Genomic DNA, 23,192 nt, shown 5'->3' on the forward strand with positions numbered 1-23,192 from the left:
ATTAGACATAATTCTTCTGTAATATATTGCAATAGAAATCGATTAGGAAGATGTTTCTGCACTCCTAAAAGGAGGTAAAACAACCTCCAGCATCAGGTGATACCATAACTGCAGCTGATTCTCAAAACACCATCTCTGTTATACCCAGCTGGTAACAGAAAAGGAATGATGGAAACTTTCACAAAGGTGTTTCCAGGAAAAGGAAAAAGATGTGGTCCAGCAGCCCTATTAATGAGATTAAACTAGAAGCTCAGAAATGACTGAGTGTCTGAGAAGAAAGCTATAATTTCACAGCCTGGCACAACTCAGCTTCTGTGCAATATTCCAAGGCAAAATAGCTTTTAGAGAATAGACAGAACAGTGCACAAGCCTTCTGTTCATCACAGCCTTGACCACAGGATGGCACTACTGGGTGCGTTATAGTAAATGCAGCACACACGGACCATGAAATTTTAACTCTGTATTGGCACAACGTCAACCAAACTAACACAAATCAAAGGTTGTGTATTCCCACTGCTGTCTCCAGAAAACTGCCTTGTCCATGAATTAAGCTGAATATGTGCGTGGAGATTTGACAGTGTGAACATCCTATAAAGGCTATCTCATCTGATAGGCAAATAATGCTAAACCTCAGAGGTGGAAAGGGTAGAATAATCTTCACGTTGAGCATCCTTTTTACGATGATAAAATATGAAAGTATTATTTTATATACAAGCATATTGGTAAGCTGATCCTTTTTACATTCACTTAAATAATTTCTTATGGAATATGGATTGAATTTGGCCCACAAAAGTTTCATAAATCAAAAATAACTATAGAAATAGTTAAATGGAACTTACTGCTTGAGTAAACTTGCTGATATCAGATTGTATTTTTCACCCCCCCAGAACAGAAGTGACACATAAAAAAAAGAGATGATGTTTCTCTCTTCTGCTCTCAGGAGTTTGGCCCAATCCAGAGAGATGAAAGAGCCCTTAATTTATAAGGACAAAATCCCAATATCAACCTCAGCTTTTGAAAGCAGGAGCCTTGAGATAAAGTTGGATGTTCCTGTATAGCCCATGGGACTTACATGAAAAAACACCTTATGGCAAAAGTCATAGGGATAGTTCAGACTCCAAACTGATTCAATCCTTTGCTGAGATTGGTAATGGAGGTGCTCATTACTGCCACAGGTTCAAACTTTCACATTTAAACATCTGTTACATTTGAAAACAGGATGATCTATTTTCCTAGAAAGTTGTTTGGGATCTGAGTTATAATCAGCTCTGAGATGGAACCTGGTATCCTGAAGATCCTTTTATTTATATTGAATTCATTTGAAGAGACAATGAATAATTCATGCAAACTATACAGAGTATTTGACTAAACCCTATCTTTGTTTTTGCATAATCTTTGCACATTTGCTGTCCTGCCATTACTCATACCCCAAGCAATGCCTTCCCCAAGAGCCAGCAGCCCAGTCTCTGGCTGAATCATTCAGCAACAATAATTCCAGAACCAGAAGGCAATTACAGTGGTTCCTATTTCAGCGATTCATGGTACCATGCACTAAACCATCACATTTCTTAAGGGGAGAGACCTGAGGATTAGGCCAGGAAAAGGAGAAAAGGTCCAGTTGTCATAAACACTGCTCAACAATCAGCAACAGTGAGAAAGGAAGCAAAAACACAGAATGTAAAATGACAGATAAGTAGGATTTAGATGAAGTACCACACATCTATATCCCTTCTCCTCTGTGTGACAGTAACTCTCTAATGATGTTGTCAGGGCCCCTAGATGGAGTAAGAGTCTCGATGTACAGGGGATGTACGTGGCCACTCAGCTGTCATCTTTTACACACACAATCCTTAAAGATATCCTACAAATCCAAGACAAAATAGAGAGTCTCAAGGTAAAACGGGCATGAATAAAACATGGAAAACTAAACCTGGGGAAGATCAGCACCTTTACAAGAGATGCACTATGATACTAACATTTACTTCACTTATTGGAAACTGAGTTCAACCTCTTCACACAGTATATACTGAGAGACCAATTCACTCCTTTCCACATGCCACAGTAATGTTAGTGAATTCAGCAGCCTGGCTTCCAATTTGCTTGCGGTCAGGAAGAGATGTGTCTGCATGAACCAAATTAAAGGCTGAGTATCCCCACAACTTCTACTGGAATTAGCCACACTTCACCCAGTGATGGCTCTGAGACCGCTGGCAGCTCCCCTGCTACAAGTCTGTTGCAGCCAACAACAACATCACAGGTATAACTCAGCCTGAATTTGGCCTTGCAATGGCTTAATTCAACACAAGCAAAACTGTCTCTGCAAAGCTACTGTACATCACAAATAAGTCAAGGATGGGAAGCTGAATGTTCATTCTGTAGTTTCTCAATCATAGCGAGAGCAGCGCACACTGAGGACATTATGCAGTCTCTTCACACTTTTAAACGTGGGAAATTATTTTTATGGCCAACATCTTCTGTTCTCACAACTTGTCCTGGCATGCCATATAATGTACGCTGTATGAAATCTTCCACTAAGACCAACAGAAAATGATTGTAGGTACAGCTGGTATGTAAAAATAGGTAACAGTTAAGCTTCTGTTTGAATATTCTGGGCATTATGAAGTTGACCTATATTACTAGAGGTACACAAATTGTCTTTCGGTGCAACTCTGAATACAAATGAACATGGCTTTAGAAGAAAAAAAACATTTTGGGAATTTCAGAAGCAGCGAATTACAGTAAAAAACGAGATCAAGCCCTACATTCTGACGAGATCAAGCCCTACATTCTGACTTCCATTCTTTACACTACTTGCTCTCTTCACCCTAAAGCAGCCTACAGCTGCTGAGAATATTGGCCACACACAGCCAGCATGCCCAATGGTTCCACAGCAGTTTTATTTGTAAATGTTACTGGAAAGAGAGGCTGAAAGGGAATTAAACTGGAAATGAGGAAGGGTAAGATATACATCAGATCATCTAGGGAAGACTGCAGAGGAGACAACTGGTTAGCAACAGCAAAAAACCAACCAACCACCGACCCTCAACAAAATCCAACTCAGCAGGTTCTGTGGAAAAGGACACTTTTAATGCAGTGCTACAGGGCACGGACAGGCAAAATACTGGAGGTTATCTCCTCAGGAAAACAGTTTTCAAGGGTTTCTGTGAGACTGCATCCACATGCATATGTATTTTGCAGTTTTTAGAATGTCTAGAACAGTACTAAGTTAATAACTATTTTCTTTTGTTGTAAATGTTCCTTAGGAGGATCAGTGTGAAATAGGATGCACTTTCTGGTTTTGCATAACTAAACCAAAGCATGCTGGGTCAAAGGTGACTAATGCCTGACACCAGGAACAGATGTTCAGAGACAGCAGCTGGTGAACTGAGCAGACTGCCCAGTCTCAAACCTGTATCAGAAAAACCATCAGAGATAACGCAGCAAGTGGCAGCTGTAGCAGAGTTCAGGAAGTCAGTCAGAAAAGATTTTCAGCTGTGATCCAATTACAAAACTGTCTGCATAGAACTGGGGCTGAGTCACTGGTGTCATGGAGGGCAGCCTGTAGGTATACCAGGCCACGTCCCTGTCTATGTGCCTGCCAGCTTCTGACTCAAAAGGATGCCAATCCAGACATCTTCCTCCGCAAGGAATAAAGTAATATTAGCTGACAATTTTTGTAACTCAGTTCTTAACAGGAGCTACTTGGAATCATGGGTGTGGCTGGAAGATCAATCTGTAAGCACGCAAAGACCTGAGAGTTTAAGATATGCGGCCTTGTTTGGATCACCCTTTTTGACACTGAAATGAATTCCAAATGTTAACTGACAGTTCTTATGTTAATCCTGTATGAGATGGAATTGTGATGGTAGCCTTTAAAAGCAAATAATCAGGGAGCTGAGACACTGCAATCCCTCACGTAATAACAGTCCACTTTGTGCCAGCATTGAAGGAAGGCTGAACTGCAATCAGTCCTGTGGAACATGTCAAATATGCAGCTTATATGACAGGTATTAAGACCCGTCAAGCATATTAACAAACTTTTACAGCTAAAAGAAGAAAATCTGAAACCATTTTCAAGATATTGTGCTGTGAGCGAACACTTACAGCCTAAAATCTTTATGAAGGATTTGTCTGCAGGGAATATGCTAAATCAAGCCCTTTTGAACTTTTGATTAAATAATTGATGCATAATGCAGAATGTATAATATATGCATCCTTTCCCCATAGTTGCCTGGAAACCCATATGGAATGGTACTAGCAGTTCCAAGAGCATTTAGTCTCCAAGTGGCTAGTAAAGACAAAGGAATAAAAAAGTTATCAAAATCATTAGCTCATCTTTCTCTCCATTATTCAAGTACTGCAGGATACCAGAATTAGTAACTTACACAATGTTCTCGTAATGTAGTAATGTAATATACAGAGCTATTCTTTTTTAAAGTTCTATCTTCTGGAGTTGCATGAATGACTAAGTCTCAGTTTTCTCACAAAAGAAAACCAAAAACCTCAGGCCCCTATATCAACTTAGTAATACTAACAAGCAGACTGTAGAATATCCAAGAGGGTCAGCAACAACAGTAAATTATAAGATTTCTACACAAATATCCCAGAAAACCATTACTGAGGGTTTAGAGGAATATAATGGTGCCCTGATAAAAAATATTCAAGTGGCAGACTGCTTTCCCTGGAAATAATGTTTCAAATTGCAGCCAAGCAGACCTTTTACACTTCTCAAGTAGGCAACATTACTTGTCATTCAGCTTGATTGCTCTGTGACCCAGCCAGAAACCATCTTGTGCTTTATTGCTTCCAGGATGGAATGAAAAACATGATAAAAACCTACAGTGCGAACAGCACACTAACCACAGAACCCGACAATGATGGGGGATTAAGTTATTTAACCTAAATGACTCTACAATTATCATAATTTGGAGGCTCCACTTGTGATGGTCATCCAAAGAAAAAAAGAATGAGGGGCAAAATCACAAAGCTGCACAGGCTATACAGTCCTTCAGAACTATAAGGCAGGATATTGCCACAACAAGGGTCTTTATGGGATTCTTGCACACTATCAAACTTGTCCTGTGGTCTCCATTTCATACTGTAGAAACTGAAGTCACTGAATCAAAGAAATAATGGCTTTCTATTATGGTGGCGAGATTCTATGATGCTATGTCTTATTAAAGTAAAGAGAAGCAATTCCTGCATCAATTAACATAAAAAGATGAAAGATCTGATGATGCTTATCAACAGGCCAGGCCTGGACACCTCTGAAACCCTCTTGTTTTGTTCCCCAAAAGGGAACTTCTTCAACACGTAAGACCAAAGCATATGTTCTCATGCAAACAAAGCTGAAATAGTATCTAGTAACCTCTTCCTAGGCCACTGGGGTAAAACAAAGGTCACAACAACATTTCCACTGTGGAATCAAGACTTGCATATCTTCGTACCCTTTTACTTTTACCACAAGTACCAGATACTGTAACTCTTCATTTTGTGGGGAATGGCAAGTCGAATGGGAAGGCTTAGATAAATACTTTAAAGCATTAGTCCAGTACAGGAAAACAAAGAAACAACAACAACAGTACTTACCAGTAATTCTACTTTGGTTTAATAAAACCCTTTTCTTGAAAGTGACTGCCATTCTGACAAGGGCTAGTAGTTCACAAAGGCCAATTGCATCATTTTATACCCAAACTTCCAGTTTCTAAGACAAACTAGTTTCAGTAGCGTTACAGAAGGTATAAGAGCATAGAAAGTAAAAAGCTGTAAGAAAATTATCTAAACACAGTGTGTTTACAATAGCTGTCACTCATTTTCACTGGGAAATTATTATATTGCAAGAGGGTGAGAAATGATTCTAACTTAAAACAAATGTAAAAAGGCAGATCAGATCAGTGAAGCACCCGGGAGCATGTATGGGAATTAAGCTGATGTGCCTCCATGCCTGGCTGTGACTGCTTAAGCCCAGAGGAGGTAGAAGGAAGAGGAGGCTGGAGGTGGAGGAGGCTGCCCCAGACATACAAGGTCTCCATCACATCCATGGCAGCTGCTCTCCCTGTGTGGAAACAGCTATATTGCAACTTGGAGAAGACAGACCAAACCAAACCAAATTCAGAATGCTGAAGATAGAAACAAAGACTCCAAAACCCAAAGGTGCTGGGATTAAACAACAAGAGGAAAAAAAAAAAAAAAAGCTGCCTTCTTGTCTGAATTAATTAAGCGTCTTACTACAGTCATTGGCATGGCTTCAGGTTTAAGCTTTCAACTGCCAATGACTTATTCGGATCTAGGGAAATCAGCAAAATTTGCTTTCTGCATCCAGAGTCATAGAATAACCTCACAAAACACTCAGAAGTTCACTGAGGACAGCAGCAGTTTTCCAGCTGTACAGTTCTGTACAAGTGAGTGATGTGTAATTGTATAATGGTTTTGATTACGATATGTTGCTATGTTCTCCTCCTGCTGCCACCATAGCCCAGAGGGAATTTGCATGTTAACACGACATTTCATCTCAGATTGTTTTCCTGTATAAACAATTGGGTTTTAATAAACCAACAGAACAAGGATGACTGGGGATTACTGTGAATCATAATTCTTCGGTGTTTCCTGAGTTCAGGTGAACAGTGAAAGATAAATGCAGTTGCTGCCACTGGACACTCATGCCTTCTTCTAGGAAAGCATTATTACTCTTCAGTGCCTAAATGTTACGGATTAACAGCTTTAAGTCAGCACTGCCAAGATGGCATCTTCCTTACACAGTGAGAACATACACTGGATGTTTCAAAACCTGCTTTAACACACAGAAGGTCAAGTGAAGGACAATACCCTAATGCCTGACTTTGAGAAACATCAGCCTGTAGGGTTTGAGTTCTGTGACTACTACTACAGACCTTACCTGCAGCTTTCTCACCCCCCCCCCCTCCCCCCCCCCCCCGACAGTGGGCCTCCTCACATTAGAAAACATAGATGAAGCTATCCTGCTACGTTTCATACAGTACAGACATTCTGTACTTTTGATCAGGTTTCCATGCCTGCTTCCTCTGTGTTATTATCATCCCGAACAATGAAATTTAACCTCAGATGATTAGAACACCACTATTCCTGAGACTACATCCATCACGAAGATCCCCGAGAGCAGTCACAGTCAGCTGATGTGCTCCTGCTTTACATTCTTAGATCTGAAGATGATGCAGCCTCCAGGAGGGTAATTCTCTAGTGTCTGCCTCTCGTAATTCATTCGAAATTATTTATACCCCCATCTCAAGTTCTTAAGATTTAGATTTTATTTATTTATTTATTGTTTACAGTAGCGGTATCTACATCCTGTGCTAGTCTTTAAGAGAAGACTACTGCTGTTGCAAGAAGATGTGCAAACTAATGAGGAAATAGCACATGATATCATCTTTTCTTATTTCTCATGAAGAATTTGTTGCTTCTCTGAAGAACGAGCCTGGACTGGATTCAATTCTGTTCTGTTTGACAAATAATGGCAATGAATGATATTGATTTTTTCCTCACGCTGCTGATTTTATTTAAACTGGCTGTTGGTTTAAGCGCTCAGAGAGATTTTTATGGAAGGAATACTTTTCACTTCTCCTTTTTTTCCCCCCTAATGTTTTATAGAATATGTGCAGTTTTGAAGGATATTTTTAAGATACCTTTAAAGGTATCTTCCTCCTGAGAAAGTGAAATAATCCAGTGGTACAATTCATTTTAATAATTCAATAAGGGCTAGTACTCAGCACAACATACGCAGCAGTGTTCTGGTAAATGCTGGTAAACTACCACCTTCACTATAACTTTTGGCCTGATATCCCAGGACTGTCACACACTGTTCCATGCTGATGCGCACCTCAGGGTAAAAAAAGCTGGTGTTAGTAAAACCTCTGCTCTGCTTTTCTTGGAGGAGCCAATTCTGGCACTCCAAACAGTTCTTTGCTTCCACCCTCATACATCTCCAGCCTGCAGCCAAGTGCAGCTCCCTGCAATTTATTAAATTAGTTCTTTAAAAGAACCCCTTACACACACTTTCTTCCAAGCAATTTCTTTTCCCAGTGAGTCTGGGACACAGTGACTGAACAAGAAGCTGGTCAAGGCAGGGCAAGAGAGTACAGCCAAAAGAAGATGAAAATGGCTTGGGTGACTGAAGCAGACTGAACTTTTTCCTTCTTATGTTCCTGTATATGAAAGAGCTAGGATACGAGAGAATGTTTTTTCCCTAATGTCACTTAATGTCACCTAATGTTTCTTCCCCCCCATCTTAGTAGAGCTTAATGGCAATTTCTGTAGGAAACAAGAGTCACTAACATGAGCCAGAGGTCAGGCATCAACCATTTTAGACCAGTGCCTTGTTCAGTGGCTCTATGTTTACAAGCTCTGCAATGGACCACCATCGCACAGTGAATGAATGACTCCTTACCAGTGAGAGGAAGCTATGTGGGAGAGCAACAGTCAGAGAAATTAGAAGAAAATTGTACTTTATGGTGAAAATGACAGCATTTTTAAGACTTTTCCCCCCCACCCCTCCCCAGAGAGGGCTGACACAGCGTAACTCTTAATGTAAGGCCACCAAGCCACTTCTCCTAGGTTATCAATGACAGCCAGAAGGCAAGTACTGCCCAGGAAGGACTCAGTACAAACTGGTCAACTGAAGGCTATGTGCATTGGTTCTCTATACAAAGAACAAAAGAAATAGTTCCACAGAAATAGCTCTCACTTAAGAGGAATAAAGTTGAGATTAACAACCAGTGTTTTTCACCAGCCACTCCCAACAACTTGACTATCTCATTCTTTTGCTTTTCTATTTGCTTCTCACACAGCAGCTACCAAAGCAATTAGTGCTGCAGCTTTGTGATCAGCGTCAATTAGATACTTCTGTCACTTTCGATTATTGAACTGTTACCATGAAAACAAAAGTGGAAATTTCATCCTTTTAAACACAATAAAAAAATTAAAAATTAATAACTGAACACAGCATAAGAGCGTATTTCAATGCATTTCCTTCTGAATGGGAGAAAACAGCTGCTGAACTTCTCCTAAGTTCCTTGTCTGGCAGCCTACTTGCAATGTGGTAGTGATCTGTCAACTCATACTTCAGTTAAATACAACTTAAAAATAGGAGAAACACACTGCAGAACCGATTGAAGGACCAACTCTGTTAATAATCTACTAAACACTCTCTCTCCAAAGTCTTTTCTTTCACAGCTTGGTCCCTGTAGTGTGTACGGACAGCATGAATTAAACATTTCCGTAACACAGACAGGTATAACCTCAAAACCAGGAACTCCCTCCCAGGGGGTTAATCCCTATCTACAGAACATTTCTTAATGTACTTATCACTGTGCATAGCTCAAGCACAGCCAGGCTGTCATTCTAGTTTAAATATGAAGACTAAAAAACCTGTTCTCTCTGCATTAGTCCTCCTCCTTCTGTTTCTACCAACAAGAACTTCCACAGATAGGATGGGTTTCATTAACTTAGCATGGAAAGTTTCAACAAAACACATAAACCAAAACCCATCATTCTACATACTTGAACAATATTTTAGATGGAGAATAAATGATACAATCCGTAACAGGTTTTATATGCGCTAAACTCCATTAAAGTTAATAGTTTTTCTCACAAATGTGCTAATAAAAATTGAAACAGTAAAGGGGAGAGATCAGATCTCAGAAGAAATGCTAAAAAGATCACTAATCAAGTGGGAAACTTCTCAGAAATGAAGTCAGGAACATAGAAGAACCTTATACAAACAGGCCAGTATTCGAAATCTTCCCAGGCGCTCTGATTAGTGTCTTTTGCCATGCCAGATCCAACAGCCCCTTTTGGGACTGATCTGAAAGGCAGACTGTGTAGCGCAACAGAAATCTAGTACCAACAGCATAGGAAAGAAGTGCTGACATACTTACAGTTGCATTTCTTCTGAACAAATCTAAGTTTACATGCTGTTCGGTAGGTGGACAAACGAATGCGATCCAGATCTTGAGCCCCTAGTGGAAGACAATAACAGCAATGTTTGTATGGAATACGACCTATGTGTATCTTTCATAACAAGGAAAGCACAGAACACAAAGAACACAACACAACAGTTGACTGTAATTATTTTCAAGGCTATCTCATTAGCAGGGAGGGTAGTGAGGGGTGGGCAAGAAGGGGTAGGAACTGCAGTGTTAAAAGACTTCTGTGGAGGAAGGCAAGAAGTAGTCAGCCCATCATGTCCATCACTTTGAAGAACAATCTGGTCAAGCTGCAGGCTAAAAGACAACTGCCTGGCTCCAACAGGATGAAAACCTTCATCTAATTATAATACTTAACAAATAACTTTGGCTGACATGCCAGATCAGAACATGGTATTGGCAGCAAGCCAAATTAGAAACAATATCATGCTGTAAGTAATAGACTGATAGCAATCTGCAGAAGGGAGCAAAAATACTGCAAGGAGTATGAGGCATCCTCCAACTCATAAAGGTGTGTTCTCTGCAATGGAGATCTCAAATAGTCACATTCTGGCACAATTCACATTTCACCATAGTCTGAAATCTATTTGCCAAATCACTTCTGCAAAACATTGCTTCTCTTACATGGAGCTGAAAAGTAAGTGGAAAGATGTGTGGCAAATGAGACTGAACTTGTAATTTGCCTACCAAGATTGCCAGTGGCTTCTCACTCTCTTTGACTACTGGCATTGTTTCTTTTGAATGTTCTTCTCTATGTAATGCTATTGATGGCTTGCAATAAATAAATAGATTGCAAGCTTTGGTTGCTTTTTCCATGCTGGATAATACAAGCTGGCAGCACAACAACTATGTTCATTATGAACTCTCCATCAGAGCAGCCTGGATGCATATGAGCATGTCAGGTTAGACTAAGGGTAGCCTATTGATTTGACATCCAGTGGTGCATTCTGTGAGATAAGGCAATCTGGACTCAGACTCCACAAAATATGATACTAATAGGCAAATGTTTGTAATCTGGAACCAGAAAGATGCCTTCTTTGAACAGAGTCAAATGAAACTTCTCTAAATACAGGGAAAAAAAGCACATACCGCCCCAGATTTGAAGTGAAGGTAAGTTCCTCCTTGTTAAGAACAAGTTCCTTACTTTAAAAGGAATGAATAGAAGGACTTTTTTTTGTTGCTGTTATCTTGCGTAGTCTCAAGCGCAATCCACTTTCTAAAAATACCGTGAGATTTTAACCACAGAACTGCCAGCATCACCACTAGAAACTAAAACACTGGCAAGGGTATACAGGGCATGTCAATTACATATTTATTATTAAGCATGAACTGTATGGGCTGGCACACAGCTGAAGAAACTTAAATGCGGTGATAGCAGGACAAGCTGCTGTTGTACTAAAGCACACCCTCCATACTAATACAGGAATTAGAGGAACTCTCAACACGCAAAATTAAGCATTTACTGAACATGGACATTTTTCCACCTACAGCATACTTAGTTTATCACTAGAAATTAATGTTTTCCCCTCTATCTTTTAATCTAGTTGAAACATGGTTCTCCAGAAGCATGTGTAAGAAAAGGAGTAAGAGGCAGACTGTAATGATAGGAGCTGGGGCTTTTCAGCCTAGTAAAGAGAAGGCTCCAAGGGGACCTCAAAACAGCCCTCCAGTACTTGAACAGGCCTACAGGAAAGCTAGGGAGGAACTTTTTATACAAGCAGGTAGCATGAGGGAAAACTGACTACTATAACAAAATTATCAACACAACAGAAGAGTGGTATAATAGGCGTAACAGCAGAGGAACTCATGCAATAGAAAGGTGTTTTAAGGAAAGGAATAAAAGGACTACTCACTTGCCTCCAAAGATCTAGTCTCACAAGAAGAAAAGCAAACAAACAAATAAAAAAAAAAACCACAAAGACAGGACCCCTAAAAAAGAAATCTCTCCCCAATAGCAATCAGCCCCTAACTGAGGTTTAAGAGAGGTGCTGCCAGGCTCCACCCCTCCTGGTCACACAGAATTGCCTTCACCTCTGCTCCCAGGGCTGAGCGGGTCCTTCCCCCAGGTGCTCAAACAGTGGTTCAGGCAGTGACCCAACAGTTATCATACAGCTACACACATGAAGAGGGTAGATTTAGACTGGATATTAGGAAGTAATTCTACTGTGAAGGTGTTGAGACTCTGGAACAGGTTGCTCAGGAAGGCTGTGGATGCCTCCTCCTAGAAAATGTTCAAAACCAGGCTGGATGAGGCAATGAGGGACCTGGTCTAGCAGGAGGTGTCCTTACCCATAGCAGGGAGCAAAACAGTACAGGGCTGGATCCTGTATTTTGGTTACAAAAAGCCCATGCATTGCTACAGATTGGAGCATGGTGGCTGGAAAGCTGCAGGGAGGAAAAAGGATATGGGGGTGTCTGTTGGCAGCCAGCGGAACATGAGCCATCAGTGTGTCCAGGTAGCAAAGAAGGCCAATGGCACCCTGCCTTGTATCAGAAATACTGCAGCCAGTAGGACAAGGGAGGTGATTGTCCCTTCCTACTTGGCACTGGAGAGGCCACACTCCAAGTACTGTGCTCAGTTCTGGACCCCTGGCTACAATAAAGATATTGAGGCCCTAGAGTGTGTCCAAAGGAGAGCAACAAAGCTGGTGAAGTATCTGGAACACAATTCTTATGATGAGTGGCTGAGGAAATTGAGATTGCTCAATTTGGAGGAGGCTCAGGGGAGACAATGACCTGAAAGGAGGTTGTGGTGAGGTGGTGGTCAGCCTCTTCTCCCACGTAACTGTGACAGAACAAGAGGTAATGGCCTCAAGTTTCATCAGGGGAGGTTCAGGTTAGATATCTGGAAAAACTTCTTCTCAGAAAGAGTGGTGAGTTATTGAAACAGGCTACCTAACGAGGTGGTGGAATTACTATCCCTGGAGGTGAAAAGGGTGATATTGCACTGAGTGGTGTGGTCTAGAGCAGTCACAGGCATACGCTGATGGTTGGACTAGATAATATTATTGGTCATTCCAACCTTAATGATTTTGAATCTATAATCAAGGCTAGTGGACACAGTGGAATGGGCCAAGCCTGCTCTCAACAGGCTAGCTGAATGAAAAGACCTTATTTTGCAGAGCTCAGTATTGCAGATGCAGACCATTCAGTGCACCTGAGCTCATCCCTGGAGAACACTACTGACCACATTTGATTCACTAGGATAGCCCTGGTCTTTCAGAGTGCACATTTGCTCCGGTCTCATTAATACCTTGTTTCATTAAGGCCTTGCCCTTAAGTTCAGAGAATCAAAGTCTTGATACACAGGGCAGAACATGGCAACCAGCTCTGAGTGCTATCTTGATGAAATATTTTGAGGAATAAATATTCACAAAAATCAAAGTCGCACCAATATTTTAGCTATTCGAGCACAGCATCTAGGTTCTCTTTTTCCTTCCTCACTCTTCTGCACTGTGGTTCATCCCTTGAAATAGAGATGCCTTGTCTTTCCTGACAGCAGCTTCTAGCAGCATGCTGTGGCCTTCTATGTCTACCAAGATGTTCTAAAACGAGCCCCTGGTGGGATGAGAGGATCTGTGGATCTGAGGGCACACAGATGGACACTGGGAGGATCTACAGATCTGAGGACAAACAGACATCGTGGCTAAACCAGAGACTCAACTCTTGACTGTTGGTGAGGGACAACGAAGTTCCCCTTGAGTGGCAACAGAAGGGAAAACCAAGGGAAGCAGCCTGGTTCTCAGTGGGGCAGATGTAAGGACATGTGAGGGAAAAGAACAATCATAGAAGAGGCAAAAACCACCTCTTCACTAATACTGAATAAGATGCTTGTGGCTATGATCCAGGAGAGCAGCTGGCTGCTCAAATGCTGGGCCAGTGCGGACAGTGGTACAGAACTGGAGGGCAGGGAAGCTCAGCAGCTGGGATCCTTCACTAGGGATCACCTAACCCACAAAGTAGTCAGAAAAGGGCCAGCTGTCCACAGCCTCTGGAGGCAGCTCAGGACAAGCATGAAGGTGACTGCCTTCCAAAACAATGTAAAGTACCGAGGACAGTGGACCACTGCTGAGGAAAGTATCTGAGGGAATTAGCAGTGGTGGACAGAGTCTACAGCAATCTGAACAACAAACAGGACTCAAAAGATCCACTGCTGTACAGCGCTCACAATCCATGTGGTGGAGGCTGGTATGCAACACACCAGAGTTGTATGCCTACAGTTTTGTGACAACTGGCTGCTCAGACAGACATCAAGGCACCAACCACACAAAGACTGTCCTTCCAGCTTCATGAATTCAAAGAGAATCTCTCTTTCTCATTCACCCTATGGGCCTGCATCCTGGCTGGGGAAAGACTGTCCTAAGAGGCTTAATGACTCAAATTGAGTACCAAGAGCATTTCTTCCTTCTTATCACTTCATACTATGGAAGGAGATAAGGTCCCCACAGTACAGTTTCCATGGTGCGTGTAGGAAACTGGCTGGGGAAGATGGCATGGGTTGTTCTTCCCTTGGGAAAGGGCAAACACATATGTGGTACTGCTCTCATAAGAGGACCCAAGCAAACTTGGTGGGCTGCCTATACTGTCTGAGTGACCACCACAACAGGTGGTGCTCAAGCTATGGTTCAAATTAACTGAACAGTTTTCTACAGACATTTGAATGGGTATTTTATGGACAATTGATGGGAATGGATCTTAGACTAAAGGAATTGTATCTGCACATGTGCTACAGGGCAGGGAGAATGGTGGATCATACAAGATGTGAGCATGATGCAAGTGATATGGAATAAAGGGCAGAGATTGTACTGGCTGGGATGGAGTTAAATTTCATAGCAGCCTGCATAGTTCTGTATTTTTCATTTCTAGCTAGAACTGTGTCAACAATACATCAGTGTTTCTTAGTTACTGCTGAGCAGTACATCAAGGTGCTCTTACTTTCCCACTGTGCCCCCACAGCGAGCAGGCTTGGAGTAAGCAAGAAGCTGGGAGGGGATGCATTCAGGACAGCTGACTTGTAATAAACAGAGGGGTAGTCAGTATCATACAGCATCATGCTAGCAATAAAAACTAGGGGTAGAAGAAAGTGATGAGGAGCTTTGTCTTCCAAGGTGGGCACTGCTCAGAGACTGGCTGGGCACTGCTCTGCTTTTGGAGACATTCCCCCTCCCATCCCCCTTCACTGCTACCTGTGTATTTCAGCATATCTGTCTCAAAAAGTCATTAATTTAAATAATATAACATAGTGTAGAAAAAATACAAAATCCAGTGTAGGGAATTCATTTCTTATTTGGTCAAATCAGCCTATTTTCCTTGTAGTTATGTTTTCACAATATTAAACTGTTTGTGAAACAAAGATATCCGTTACTTGAGATGGAAAACTTACATAAATTTTACTGACATTGCATTGCAAGTGGCTTGGTCTAATGCACTGAAATTTCTAGGAAGTACTTACGCATCTCTGCAAACAGCTGCCTTCTTTCTGCCATGGTATTTCCTCTTTTCCCACAATCTTCAATCATTCTGGAAGACAAAATCATGTGAAAAGTCTAAATATTATTCCCAGACAGAACATTCATATTTAAGTATCCATAATCGATCCTGGAGAACCTCTGTGGATGACTGGTGTTCCACATGTATTCACTGCCTTTTGCCAGCCTCTTCGTGGCATGGACTGGGGGAAAGCTGGTCCCAAAATTGCCCTCCATTCCCTAGACTCTGCTTTCAAGCATTTGTTTTCCCCCTCTCTATCTCCCAAAGGCAATGTTCAGTTTTTCCGCTTGATGTAACTAACTGACTTACATAACACAAGCTCTGAAATTCAGTTTAGGTTTTTTTTAAATAAGGAATCTTCAGTTTAAATTATATAAGAGAGAAGAAATCATAAAAGATTCAGAAATTAGTTCATAGCTTAGAAAATGCTTTTCTAGCCAGTTCTGGGTGGAAGAGACAGACAAAAAGTCACACACAGCTAAATCCATACTCTACAACGTAACACCTCTATTTATTCAAGCAAAAACACTCCAAATATTCATTCAAACTCAGGACAGCATGGTTCTAATTAAACGAGTTCCAGAAGAAGGCTCAGAAGTAAGAATATTTTGTCTTCCAGTCTTCAGAATATGACAAAGAACACTACTGCTGGATAGAGAATAGAGAAAAGCTACGGCTTCCTTCACAGCTGGCATTCAAGCTGTAAAAGACTAAAGCCTCCAGAATAAAGACAAACATCTTTAGCATCACTTAAAAAAATGGAATCTGTGTCAGCTTCATTGCTTCCTATGGATAATTACTCCAGTAAAACAAGCCTGGTTCAGGCTTCTGACCTGCATTTTAATTAATTTCAACTTATTTCAAGTAGATCGTGTCAAATAATATTGGGCCATGTGGGATGAAAAGGAGATATTCTATAGAGAAGCAATCCAAAACACTCTACTGTCTTCAATAGCAAACCCACACATATATTTAATAGGAAGGATGAAACTATTAATTGCTGAAGTCTACTACCTGCCTACTAAAGGAGTCTGGATGGAAGACCAGTTTCCTTTTATTTCTTGGAGAAAAGAAGGCAATCACATAAGAGATTTCTGATTATTATTATTTTCCCATAACACACTGTTCAAATGAAGTGCTGGTACATTACATCTACCTTTTCCCAATAGTTTATTCAATTCTAAGAGTACTGATAAAGGGTCCACTAAAGTGCTGTTTATTGCGGACATTTTCTGATATGAGTAGCAGCCTCATTACAAAGCGGACAAAGGCATAGCTGCACCATGTTTACAGGTATATTCAAGTTCACTCATGCTCCAATTTGGCTATGAGTGATACCAATGTATGTACCACGGCATAAGTTGGAGATTACATATCCTGCCTATCTCTAAAGATAAAAGCCTTCAATATGGTGCTTTACTGAAGTGTCCACACAGCCTCTGATCTGGAGCTAGTTTGTGTCTTGCTGGCTCAGAGGTGTCAAGGAAGGCTCACAACAATCTGCAACATGAGATAAGCCTTAAGATACCCATCCTACATTCTAAGCAGCAAGATTGTTTGTACCCGGACCAGCTTTTAATCTCTTCCCATAAAAGATGAAGAATCATGTAATCCCGCTAATCCCAGCTCAAGCTCCCCACGCCTTTCGCTTTCTAATTGAACTTACAGTTGCAAACAATTCTGCTATGGGAAATTACTAGATCTCCTACAACAGGTGAGTTAATAAAGGTGTTTAACTGTATGAACTGTATTCATGCTTCCCTTGCAAGGACTTGTAGATAAAAGCAATCTTTCATCACAGCTTTTAAGTACTGACAGAGCATCCATGGAGCATGGCTTACCTGTAGCCATATTAACCATGTGAAAGCATATTCCCAATCAAAACCAAGTGAAAAACACATTTTTGAAATCATGCTAATTCTACAGCAAGATCTCACATTCCTCCAGGGAGCCTTGTGCTGAAATATCCTTACGGAGTGGGGTAAAAAGCATCAACTAGTTTTCTCTTTGGTGCAATTTAACCTTATCTTTATTTCACTGTTGGTTATATCTCTTTATATGAAGGGTTCTTTGGACATGGTTATTATTTTTCAGATTGTCCCAAATCTACTGAAACACTTTATTCACAGCTGTGAAAACAGGAGCATATGGAGATTCTAAGACTTGAAAAGGGCCTCTCTCTGGAAGCCTGAGTTACATGCATATAAATACAAGTAACTTTGTAAGACTCTCACTGCAGTAGCTTTTTGCAGATTTCATGCAAAACACTCCTAAAATTCTCTGCAGTGGCATATATATTATATATATGTACCATTAAGCTAACGAGAACATCAACACTGACAGTATTATCAGACGTATCTCCTATCCCTCCCTTGCATCCTTCTCTGTTAAGACTAAGTAGCCAACCAAATACAGATGATGGTGATCAATACTGTTATTTTTGGGTTCCCTCTGATAGCAATTCTAGAATGTGTTCAAGCCAAGGCTCAACTAATGACACTGGTGATGGGTGCTGTGCATCTCCTTTTAGAATCACAGAATCACTCAGGTTGGAAAAGACCTTAAGATCATTGAGTCCAACCACAACCTAACCATACCAACCTAACTAACAACCCTCTGCTAAATCATTCCCTGAGCACCACATCCAAATGGTTTTTGAACACATCCAGGGATGGTGACTCAACCACCTCCCTGGGGAGCCTGTCCCAGAGCTTAACAACCCTCCCTATAAAGAAGCTTTTACTGATATCCAACCTAAACCTCCCCTGGCACAACCTGGGGCCATTTCCCCTCATTCTGTCACCTGTCACCAGTGAGAAGAGTCCAGCCCCACTCTTGCTGTAAGCACCTTTCAGATTTTCCCCAGACTAAACAGCCCCAGTTCCTTCTGTATCTTCTCGTAGGGCATATTCTTCAAGACCTTCACAAGCCTTGTTGACCTTCTTTGGACCTGCTCCAGTACCTCAATGTCCTTTTTATACTGAGGTGCCCAAAACTCAACACAGTACTCGAGGTGAGGCCTCACCAGTGCCAAGTACAGGGACAGGATGACTTCTTTAGTCCTGATCACCGCACCATTCCTGATACAAGCCAGGATGCCATTGGCCTTCTTGGCCACCTGGGCACACTGCTGGCTCATATTCAGGGGACTGACTTTACCATGTCCACCTTGTTCCATCTTACAACTATGCAGCTCAGCTCTTTAGCTCAGGTTACAGAGATTTGTACTTTGGGATGCTCTCAGCTCAGTCCTTGGAGCTGGCCCATGAGTATAACTGACAGTAGTCATGTTCCAGTATGTCTAGCTTAAAACAAATGCCAATTCACACAAAAAAGAACTTTATGTTCTACAGTGACAAGCAGCAAATCACAAAGTGAAGTTTAACATATTTTACAAAATAGAATAAATTATCAGAGACAAAACTTTTACAAACATTAATTCTTGTACATTCTTCTCTCAGTAGAAGAGATGTATTTGCCTTCCCTTGATGCCTTCCACTATCATTTTTTCTTCACTTTTCTCCACGGGAAAAAGCTCCTCTGCACACAGGGAGAACACCTACTGTGCACCTAATTAATATTCCTGTCATGGACTAATTAGTGAGGTACTGATTAGCAAGGTATTAAGACTTCAATACATCGCAGGCATTCTAGAGCAGAAATCACTAAACATAAGATTTCCAGTCACTGAAAAGGATACCATGAATGTTTCACTTCCACTGGTGCTTTGAGCTGAATGCTTTTATAAGGTCAGTAAAGTTGGAGGGAAAACAATCAGTAAACAAATGGCTTAGCCTGATTTGAGCTGTTTCAATGACAGTTTCATCTTCATGCTTGTCATGCACCAGAAGCGTAGCTGGTCTGTTTCTTAGTATATTTTATTTGCTTATAAAATCTGAGAGAAATTACCATATATACATTAGGTGAGAACTTTACACCTTACTTTTCTTTCCTTTGTGCCTCTCTGATTTATGAGTAATATAACAACCTCTGTCTCACGTAAATGTTTTTCTGGCTTTGATATTCCCAGGATAAAAAGCTTTTTATTGAATTCTGTTTTAAGTCATCAATTAGTATATTACCAGCTTCTTCAACTTGGCAAAAGCAACACCTGCTACCACTAAGCCACTTGCTGCAAAACCCAAAAGGAGGTAATTGCCTGTTTAACTGGAAAAGGAGCTCTCTTCCTGAGAAATCCATACATTCAGGAGGAGACTGTAAGAAACTCCTAACGTGACACTCACATTCGTGCATAGTTTGATGACTCTGAGAAAAGCCACCCCCACTGACACTTTGACAAATCCCTGTGTTGTTTATCGGTGACAGATGAAGTGCCACAGGGAGTCAGGAAGTGTGCCAGCGAGGAAAATCATACACTGAAATTGATTAATTGTGGCATGGAAAATTTATAAACTCCTACGTGATGGCTGTGACGCAGCTGTGGGTTTTTACAACCTTGACACAAGAGGCTTCTGAATCCAGATCAGTGACATTTCTGCTCGCCTTGTAGGCTGGATAAAAGTTGCTCTTTCCATTGCAGCCAGCACAGAAGAAAACATTTCTGTCTGCTTGAGTCTTCGCTTATGCTTACTACAGCTCTGAAGCACTTGGGAATACTCTGGGATGTATCTTCTAGTTGGGTATTTTGCTCCAGAAGCTTGGTAAAATCAACAGTGAGTATCACCTCTGGAAAAAATAACTTCATTTGGTAGAGAATATTAATAGGGCTCAAGCATCCTTTATCACGTATTTTCCTGGCATGGAAATCTTCAACCCCTGACCTAAAGATCTACTTCTAAATCTAACATAAAAAGTCAAAATACTTCAATTTAAAAATTCTGCTTAGGTAACTTTGGAAGTTGGAGGCATTATAATGCAAAGAGAACTGCAGGTTTCTCAGTGGCTCTTCTTCATGTTGCTGGTAAATCAAATGCTATTTCCTACGCTGCTGGTCACAGTGTAAAGAGAGGTTTCAGTAGGCAATAGTATTGCTCTTCAGTAGCACAGGTCTGCTTCTGCTTGGGACAGCTTTATCAAAGTGCTGCTTCTCCTTTTAGGGCATTTTCTGCTCCAGAAATTCCATCTTATGGAAATGCAAGAGCCTGCTGAGGTCCAGCTTACAGTGATCTGATAAAGAACTGAAAAAACTCTAGACGATACCTGGGTTTGAAGCACTGTTCACTCTGTGTTCATAGGAACCTGAAAGAGCAGATTTGAAACCCACCATTCTTTTCTTCCATCTTCTCCAGATTCAGTCCATGCAGCTGGGGGTTGCCTGTTTAACTAGAGCAGAGTGATGGCTGCTCATTTCAAGGAGAATTTGGACCAGAGGACAGAGGGTTAAAAGAGACAGTGGGCACCAGCTAAAAGTGTTTTTGCAGTCAGCAACCTCAGCAATTTTAATAGCTAAAATCATCAAAGGCCATTTCAGAGTCTTCTGTCACTTAATGGATTTATTGGTGCCTTACAAACGTCTTGTTCCACATTTTTTAATGAAGCAGGCCCATAACAGGACTCTCACAGCCTTACATTCGAGGATTAATCTTTGGCACTATAATAAAATTGTTCAGTGCTCTTTCCTGAGGCTAGGTATAATTGCATTGCACTTACAGTGCTTGTTTGTATTTTATCTAGATGAGCTTTTTACAGTGGAGACAAAATGAAAGCTGTTGCTAGGCTTACATTCAATGTGAGTCGCTGCAGTTCTCCATCTTCTTATTTTTTTGTCATATTTTTGCAATTTTAATACTGTATAAAAAAATCTCTCTTGATTTATTCCTTCAGCAAAACCTGCTGTTCATTTTTAAGAAAGAATTTTCCACCAATTTTTTCATCAGTTCCCCTTTAGGAGCTCCACATTCTTAGAAGGAAACCACCAAAAATGCCTAATAAGGAACCCAGTACAACCCACTTTTGTAATGCCTGGTATCCGGTGAAGTCTGAGTGTTACACAGATCTTATTTGCAAGGTCCGAAGAACAAGTTCTGACAAAGATCAACAGTATAAAGAGAAAGGGACAATTTGGAGGTAGAAAACATGATAGTCAAAGTATTGAAATTTCATATTTAACACTGCATAGAATGAGAACCATAACAGAGAATGTCATGACTGACAACGTACTTGAGGGAACAAATGAGCCACCAGCCATTTTCCATGTGCACTAGATGCTGTCAAGTTTAAGAATTCAAAAAGTTATTAAAACCCTTCTAGGGGCGCCTGGATAGTTTTCAGCTTTTCTCCACGAAACCTGGAGAAGGATTTCTCTCAACAGAAGAGACCCTTACCACTTGAGACAGGAAAGACACTTAAGCAAGGCACTCCTTGAGGCTGTCACGCACAAGGAGCTCAGATATATTTTTCCAGTCGTGTGCTTTTAGACTCTATTGGCTGAAATACTGAAGGAAAAACAGCGTTCAGCGCTTCAAATGTATTTTCACTCTCTGAGAGTACGAACTGATCCAATAAAATCATTTTGCTCAGCTCCAAAATCTTTTTCTCCAGTGCTTCATTGACATAACTTCTGATAAACAGTTCTGATAAAGAGTAACAATTGATTTCAGCTAAATGGTGCAGATTTAAATACAGCTCTTCAAAAGTCCTATTCAAATGCTATCTTCAAAGTATATTTAGTCCAAGTTCATTAAATATTTTAAAACAAATTAAGCAGATATTGATTTTCTTTATGCTTCGCAATGTTTCGGAGCCTTTGTACAGCTGAGGGGTTGTCAGGAATAACTTCTGCTAAGTCACTTTTTATTACGTTAAAAACACATTTCAGAAAAAGAACAAACTCTCAAAACTCAGAGACAGAAACTGACAACACGCGATGCCAAACCCGCTCGTCTGATGTGTTAATCTGTTAGTGGAGCTCTGCCATGCCCTCCTCGGGGACCTGGATTTCACCCAAAATGTGTTTTTTTTTTCATTCAACATCTGTTGTGAATTTTTTTTCCCCCTATTTTTCTGAAAAACGGGATCAATATTGTATTGATTACCTCTAAACACTCGAGTTTGCAATTCTACTTCTTTCATTTGGTTAGACAAAGAATAGCCTGTAGGGAAAGCCTTAATGAAACTCGAGGGATAAAAAGCTATAAGGACTTTTTATCACAGAAAGTATGTAATTGATACACCAATACTTTGGTATGATGGTCTCCTCTCTGTTCTTTTCATTTGCCATTGTAGACGCACAAAGGAGGCTACAGGATGTCAGATATAATTAAACTCCTTCTTAGTCAGAGATTTCTTTTCAGTTCTTGTTCTGGCATAATTAAACCCAAATTCATTTGAGTAAGCTGTCAGTGATTGTGTTGGGAAGCATCTCCTGGCTTCTGCCAATTTTAATAAGACAAGTTGTCAGTTTTTGTAAATAGGGATTTGATGATTATTTGCTGTAGGACAGTAGGTAGAATTACAAAAACATCCAGATAAACCAATATTAGCTGTGGGTGAAGATACACTCCTAGGCAACTGAAGTTATTGAGCTCCTCTGTGTGCACTGTGAAAATCTTTCACTGAATGTATTGTTCAGCAGTCAAATTAGTTAACAGTGAAGCTGCTGGTTTTTGTCACCTTATCTGATCAATAGTTTCAGCATCCAAACTATTAACTGAATAGCCATCGATTTACAGAAGGTGAAATGACCTTATCAGCTAAGAAAAGTTTTCTGCTACTCAACTGAGTACCAAGAATTTAAACTTCTTCATCTTTATGCATGAAATAGGCCCCTCTGGACTTTTTCTACTT

General features: G+C 40.7%; 1 protein-coding gene across 38 annotated transcripts in view; it reads right to left on the reverse strand.

Annotated features, from left to right (window-relative positions):
• DTNA (dystrobrevin alpha) overlaps positions 1 to 23,192 on the reverse strand; it is a 190,260-nt gene that overhangs the window by 71,540 nt on the left and 95,528 nt on the right. For all 38 annotated transcript variants that reach the window (XM_085537437.1, XM_085537441.1, XM_085537448.1 and 35 more), the window contains 2 exons: positions 15,409 to 15,476; positions 9,909 to 9,989 (listed from right to left, as the gene is read on the reverse strand). In XM_085537437.1, the coding sequence (XP_085393563.1) occupies positions 9,909 to 9,989; positions 15,409 to 15,475 (148 nt within the window). In that variant the 5' untranslated portion in view covers position 15,476. Of the gene's footprint in view, positions 1 to 9,908; positions 9,990 to 15,408; positions 15,477 to 23,192 lie in introns of those variants that run through there.

This window comes from Coturnix japonica, chromosome 2 (genome assembly GCF_054131305.1).
Source record: "Coturnix japonica strain WE chromosome 2, WE-NBRP24, whole genome shotgun sequence".
Lineage (NCBI taxonomy): Eukaryota > Metazoa > Chordata > Aves > Galliformes > Phasianidae > Coturnix > Coturnix japonica.